The sequence below is a fragment of the Ailuropoda melanoleuca genome, chromosome 14 (genome assembly GCF_002007445.2).
Source record: "Ailuropoda melanoleuca isolate Jingjing chromosome 14, ASM200744v2, whole genome shotgun sequence".
Lineage (NCBI taxonomy): Eukaryota > Metazoa > Chordata > Mammalia > Carnivora > Ursidae > Ailuropoda > Ailuropoda melanoleuca.
Genome location: NC_048231.1, coordinates 11,076,032 through 11,083,065, shown reverse-complemented (window position 1 = coordinate 11,083,065; position 7,034 = coordinate 11,076,032). Strand labels below are relative to the sequence as shown.

The following is a 7,034-nucleotide window of genomic DNA, read 5'->3' as shown; positions in this document are numbered from 1 at the left end:
GGGAGGATCGGCTGCGGAAGCTGCAGCAGGAGCAGAACCTGAAGCAGCGGGAGGAGGGCCTGCAGGAAGGGCGCGAGCGGGCCGAGTTGGTCCGCAGGGAGCGCGCTCAGCGCGCGGCCCGCACCAAGCAGCGGCAGGAGGGCCAGCTGCAGCGGGAGAAGCAGGAGCTGAGCCGGGCGGAGCGGGCGCGCCACGAGGCCCTGCTGCAAGGCCGGGCCCGGCAGGAGCGCGCGGAGCGAGAGGGCTTGCGAAGCTCCCTGGAGGCCAGCTTGGGCCGCGCGCAGGAGAACTACGAGCAGTTGGTAGAGCAGCGCGCCCGCGAGCTGCGGGAGCGGGCCCGGCGAGAGGAACTGCAGGGCCGGCGGGCCAAGGAGGTGGCTGAGCGCAAAGAGCGCGAGCACCAGGCGCACCTGGAGGCGCTGGCCCGGGTGGGGGAGCGGCGGCTGCAGCACGCGACGCAGGCAGCCGAGGAAGCAGTGCAGCAGAAGGCGCGGCGCGTGGGCCAGAGCCGGATGGAGAAGGAACGAACCCAACGCGCCAATAAGCAGAAGGTAGAGAGGGATGAGGACTGCCGCCGGCGGGAGCTGCTGCAGGCCATCGGGCGCAAGCTGGAGCGTAGCGAGCAGCTGTCTCGAGAGCGGCGGAGCGCACTGGAGACCGCCCGCTCCACAGCCCGGGCCTCCTTCCACGTGCGGGAGAAGGTACGCGAGGAGACCAACACGCGCTCCTTCGACCGCATGGTGCGGGAAGCCCAGCTGCACGCCAGCCTGGACCGCAAATGACCGCCGCCCTGAGCTGCCCAGGCTGCCACGCTCAGCCCTGCAGGCCCTTCCCCTTGGCCTTTATGACCAGGTGGAAGTCTCTGGTCGGGGCCCAGCGCCGCGGCCTCGTCAGGCTCCCGACCAACGAAGCAATGAGAAGACAGATTGACCTGCCAGCCCACCGCCTTTTGCAAAACGAACTTCATTTGGAAATGACATAGCACAATCTTTAACCACGTCTTGGTGGCTCCCGCAGCGGCCCTTGCCAAACTTCCCAGTGTGTCTTTGGGGTCAGAATAGAACAAAGCTGGGAGAGGCGGGCTGCGTCGGGACTGGGGGAGGGCCCCTGTAGGAGAGGGTGCAGTGGTGGCCGCCCCCTTCTCAGCAGCCGCCCAGGCACTTTCCGCATATTGGTGTCTGAGGTGACATTGGTTACTGCAGCCGAGGAGACGTCGCCTTGGCTCACCTCCATCCTTTTAAATAATGGCAAGTTGCACAAAGCTCAGAGGCCTCGAAGAAAAGCACAGCTCTTCCAAGGTGTTAGACCACACCCAGAGACCCCAAAAGCGATTGGCTTCTGTATGCTTGACTCTTAATCTGCCATTTGAGCAAATTCTGGTCTTAGTCATGGTAGTTTTTTGGTTGATTCCCCTAGGCTTTCTAGTTAGACAATCATCTGCCAGTAATGATCAATTTGTGTCTTTTTCCCCCTCTCTCCTTATTCTCCCAAGTGACACAAGAAATCGGTTGGTTTGGTGATGCTGCTTCGCTTTAGTGGAAGCCCCCAGCCCCTGGGGTAGATGAGTTCCCTAGGCAGCATTGTTTCCGCCCGATTCTGCATTCTCGCAGGGTAAGAATCAGCTTCAGGGGAGGCCGTGTCTGTTGGCCACCTCCCAGTGCGGAGGCCCTCCTCGAAAGACAGCAGCCATGCCTTAAGAAGCAGAGCTTGTGTGCCTGCCCGGGCCCATCCTGCCTGAATCTCCAGCCCTGGATGCAGCCCTGAGGGCGGGCCCAGCGAGTCTGGCACTAGGGAACCATCCCAGCGCTCTGAGGGTGATCTCCTGTGGTGGCTAGCGTTGCCCCTTTGCTGTTGAGAGTTGTGGTTGCTACTGTTGGTAGTTTAGCTTCCCCTCCTCCACATGAGGAAAAAGAGAATTTCTGTTGCCCCTTAAGTTCCTGGTTCCCCCTCACCTTTGCTGAAAGTGTTGAATCATTCTCTCCGTGCCTCACCTTTCCCACTGGCCAGATGGGGCCATCGGTACTCTTCTCCTGGTACCTCAAGGTCTTCGGGATCCAAAGCACCGCCTCAGTATTTTTGGTTGGTCTTCTTTGTGCCTTTCTTGACCTGGTGTAGGGAGGCAGGAGGGCTGCTTTTGGCCTAGCGTGTTCCCGGGAATTCGGATTCCTGGGCGTTGGAAGGGGCAGTGCTTCACAACAGATAATCATTTAGCTTCTGGGGGAAAATAACTTGCAAGACCAGGCCACTCCCTGGTCCAAAAAGTCCCATTCAGTTGTCTTCAGGCAACTTTAATGCCTAGAGTGCTTCCTTCCCATAAAGCCAAAATCAGCCCCCGGCCATATCCACCCACTGACTCTGCCTTCATCATGGAAAACATTACATTTTACATTAAATCAGGATCAGGAAATAAGTTACCAAAAAACAAAAATAAAAAAAGAATCAGGGTAGAGAACTACTGTATTAGACATGTTTCATGTATATTCTGCTGGACAGAATTGTCCCTAAAGTGTCTGGTATTACACACACACACACACACACACTCCATCCGTACCCCCTCCCCAGTTGCATGCCACCAGGTACAAAAGCATTGTGTAGAAGGGAGCAATACTTAAGTGTTACACAGGAGCTGTGCCAAGATTTGTTTCTTGAATGGGTGAGTTTTTCCCTCTAATTTTCTTCTTGTCGGTAACCAGGTTATCTATCAGTGAGCTAGCTGGAATAATTGGTATTGTCTCTGAGTCAGGACCATTTAACCGAAAGGTTAATTTGATACTTACTCGTTCTTACCACGTGGCTCCTGATTTCCTAGAGAGCTTTTGAAACCCGAATAGAAGACTTCACCTAAAACTACCTTCTTCCAAAGTACGTACATTCATTTGAGAAGGACGCAATCTGGTTTTCTGGATAACGCCCCAAAAGGTACACAGGTGTTCTAACTCACCCTCTGTTCAGTTTGTTTTCTGACTTACTGAGTGACTTTGGGTAGATCACCTCTCTGTGCCTTGGTTTCCCCACTTGTGGAATGGGGATCGTGACTTTGGCCTTCCTCAGCACTGTGAAGATGAATCAGTATCAAAGTGGTTCTCAGCCCTATGTCTTTAGAACCACAGGTGCAATTGCCGTAAACAAAGTATCATGTGACTGGACTATGGCTGGAGAGTATAATGTACTGTCGTGAGTGAGCACAGAAAGGAATGGTCTCAAAAAGTACATTGCAGCTACCTGGAATTTAAATAAAACTTGAAAAAAAAAAGCACATTGCAGATCATAGCGTCACAAGTGATGCGAAGGCCCAGGTCTGAATCTGAATGTCACCAAATTAGAGGTTTGCACTTAGAGAAAAGCACCGTGTAAAGGGAAAAAAACATGGATCCCCCCCCCCAAAAGAGAGATCCATATAGCTAAGTAAAATTAAAGCAAAAACAGAAGCCAAACCTAGTCATCGTAAAGAATGGTTCTTCTAAATTTCAGACCTCTTCTAGAATATAGACCCATCTCTATATTCTAGGATAAGTGGTCATGTTGCCCTTTGAGGAGGAGCAATTGCCAGAATCATTTTTTGGCCCTTCATTTATATTCTTCTATTTGACATGATACCAGAGAGAAGTGGATCTTATTCTGAACCACAGCAAGGGACAGTTGGAGTGTTGGGGGGCAGTGGGGATGGTTGGGGAGACAGGCGTACTTCTCCCAATGTAAACATTCTAACAAATGCCCAGAGTTGGCCTCAGAGCACCATGCTGGAAGTCTTCTTACCATCCAGGAAATTGCAGCCCTGAAGCGCTCTCAGACCTTTGCATTTGCCCTCTTGGAGCATCCCCTGGCTCCGAACAGAGGGAATGTGAAATGGAGTAAGGAGGAGTGGGAAGGGTTGGAAGAAGCTTTTGTTTGGTGCATTACGAAGGAAACAAGCAGGACAAAACTGTTTCCGACGGAATCATTGGTGAAGCTAGCCCAGCATCCTGCTCAAGCAGTGACCAGTGCCTACACCACGTCTGGACAGGAAGATGGAAGTTTCCCTTCAGAAGCACACAGACTGAATCTTCAAGGGATTTGTCAAAGGTGAAGAGTGGATGGAGAGGGGAAGGCATATCTGAATGTAGTTTGTGTTCAGGCTACTGGGTAAAGTCTTCCAGCTATCATTTCTTCTCCTTTAAAAAGTCCCTTGACACAGAGGAGTGCCTGACTTCGCGTAAGGGGTTGTAGATTGTTAGCCTCGAATCCCCTATAGCTCCGAGTTTGGCACCTCCCACATGGTAAGCACATAAATACTCGATGGAGAGAGGGATAGATGGTGGATGGCTGGTGGACAACTGACTGGTGATACGAGGAAACCAGTGAAGGATAGATCAGGTGCGCAGGCCTCCATTCATTTGACAAATTTGTATTGAACATCTGCTGTGTGCCAGGCACTGCTTTTGATGCTGGGAAGACAAAGTCTGATCACTGACCCTGGGGACCATCGATGCTTCATTGTCATGAGCAGACATCTGTATGTCCCCATTGGGCTTAACTACCTTCCCACCCTGAGTTATCCATCCACAGGCAGATCTGATAGTCCTTCAGGCTCTAACTTCAAGCGTTTTCAATTTCCTGGGGACATACCATCTGCCAAATAACCATCACTCAGTCCCTGTTGTTCTCTTTCCCTTGATTAACCAGGAGCCTTGATTAATCAGGTCAAATTCATAAGGTCATGGACTTAATCAGCTTTAAATTACAGTAAAAAGAGAGAGGGAGATTAATTACCTTCAAGGATGTTGTTTTGTCACCACATTAACTAAGGCAGCATAAATAACTCGTCAAAAGAAGAAAGGCAATGATTGTCAACCCAGAGAATGAGCCTCAGGCCATGCAAAGCCCCAGATCACTAAACAGGGTAGCAGTTTCACCATTCAACTGTTCGTGCTGAGACAAGAAACTCAACATTTCAGAAGCATTTCCAGCTTAAAAATTCCAACAAAAAGAGATTTCTGATCAATACTAAATTGATGAGCAAGGTTAGCGAAGCAAATATTCTTAAGACTTCCAGGTGGTTGAGGTTGCCCATAGGTCGCTCTGTAGACTTGCCTTTTCTCCACCATGTGACTGCCGTCTCCACCCTGCATGTCCCAGGGAAACATATGGCAGATGAACACAAGGAAACCTGGCATTTCTTGGCACGGCCTGGAAAGCGGCTTTCAGGGACCCAGCAGATAACTCTCAGTTCTAGAAATGTCGGTTAGGCCCTATATGTGATACACACTTGGCTTCGGTTGTCTGACGCAGCACCTGCTGTATTCTGACCAATCATGTGCTTTAGTACCTGACCACGTGGAAGAGCACCTGGCCTGCTCACCTGTGTCCACTGTTCCACAGAGCTCTGGTGCTCTCTCTGGGTACATCTCCTCCTGGCCCCATCCATCCCTCCACATGTCCCTTCAGACTGGGCCCTGGTGTTGCTTGGGCTTCCCATAAGTCTGGGCTGGGACAGAGGGCGGAGTTAATATCAGATGTTAGGATATAGAGGGGAGGGACAGTGTTCCTTTTGAGGAACAGTGGTGATCATTGTTTGCACTGTTACTTCCTGATTCATCAAATACCGTCATGTCCCATATGAGCACAGACTTAGTCCAAAGTGATTTTTAAATTAGCTGCCATTTTGAAGTGTTCATGCCTTTCTTCCTCGCCACTAGTACAGTCTTGGTGGCATGTTTTTGCGTCAGACATTTGCACAATTCATAGGATTGTCAGAAAGACAGTAGATCCGTATCCACTCCTGTTTGATACACACACACACACACACACACACACACTCCTACCAATTCCAGCATCAGCGTTCTTTCAGAGGGAGGGAAATTGTAGTTGTGTTCTTCCAGGGAAAGGTAAGCTCTGGGGAAACTGAGCTGCCCTTGGTAGGGGTCCGTGGATTCCACCTACCTCCAGCTCCTGGGCTGCTTCAGGCTCTGGCCTGTAAGCATAGTGTCCATATTTCCCAAGCCCAGCAATGAGCCAAGTGGGTGGCAAAGGGTCTTCATATTGCCACTACACTTCTCCTTTCCCCTACTCAGTGAGACAGACTGGCCGGAAAATGGACTTTGGATGCCAAAATGTTGACATTCGGAACATCTCAGCATGATGGAATGACGAACATCTACAAAGTTCTGAACATCCAGTCCATGTGGCTGCCATGCCTTCAAGACAAAGAAGCAAGTATCTTGACTTATTCAGACTGTTACCTACTGTTCCATGGGCCCCTCAAGTCATCTATAAAAGGAGGACAACAGATCCTACATGGTAGACAGTTGTTAAATGAGTTAATGTTTGGAAAGCAGCTCAGTCCCTGGGAAATAGCACTCAATTCATGGATATTGTTATTCTGAACTTGGGGAGCAAAGGAAGGAATGAGGTAGGTTGAACGTCAGCCAGGTGGTCCTGGTAGACACCAGTCTTTGATGGTAGCCCTTTGTGGTTGTCTGTATCCCTTGCCGTGTGGCAATCCCCCAACCAATCCAAAGGAAGGGGCTTTGGAGTAATGGTTCCCCTGGTGATGTGCTGTAGCCTGGGGTTGCGGAGGGAGGAATTATTTTGTTTACCAAATGTTTGGCAATAAAATTGACACTGGTGATAATTCTCAACATTTTATTTTAAGACTTCCTAAATGATGGCTAAGACGACTGAATGTTTTAAAATGTGTACACCTTTCTTGGGGAAAAGGATGTTTCAGTCGTGGTACCAAGTTCTACAGTCGTATCTTTAGCAGAACCACATAGAAGAGGTCGTGGGAGGCGCGCCGGTACTGCAGGCTGTGATGCCTGGCAGAAATTCTGGGATGGGCTGCTGTCTCTGCTATGGCCACGTGGGAATGAGAAACAGGGTCTGGGACAAGCTCAGCCTGGGAAAGTGCTGATAGCTCATTGTAGGAACAGATGTGGGAACAGAAGGAGAGAGGTGGGTGTGTATTCGCATTGCTTCATCCTCAACAAATGACTTTTCCTAAGAAGGCTCAGAAAATGCTATCCTTCCCTGCCCCACTGGCCCTGCACAGAGCTGCC

General features: G+C 50.5%; 1 protein-coding gene across 1 annotated transcript in view; it reads left to right on the top strand.

Annotated features, from left to right (window-relative positions):
* The window catches only part of CCDC177 (coiled-coil domain containing 177), a 9,160-nt gene extending 2,550 nt beyond the window's left edge, over window positions 1-6,610 (top strand). The window contains 1 exon segment of the mRNA XM_034643040.1: window positions 6-6,610. Coding sequence (XP_034498931.1) covers window positions 6-782 — 777 coding nt within the window. The 3' untranslated portion in view covers window positions 783-6,610.
* The last annotated feature ends 424 nt before the right edge of the window (window positions 6,611-7,034 follow it).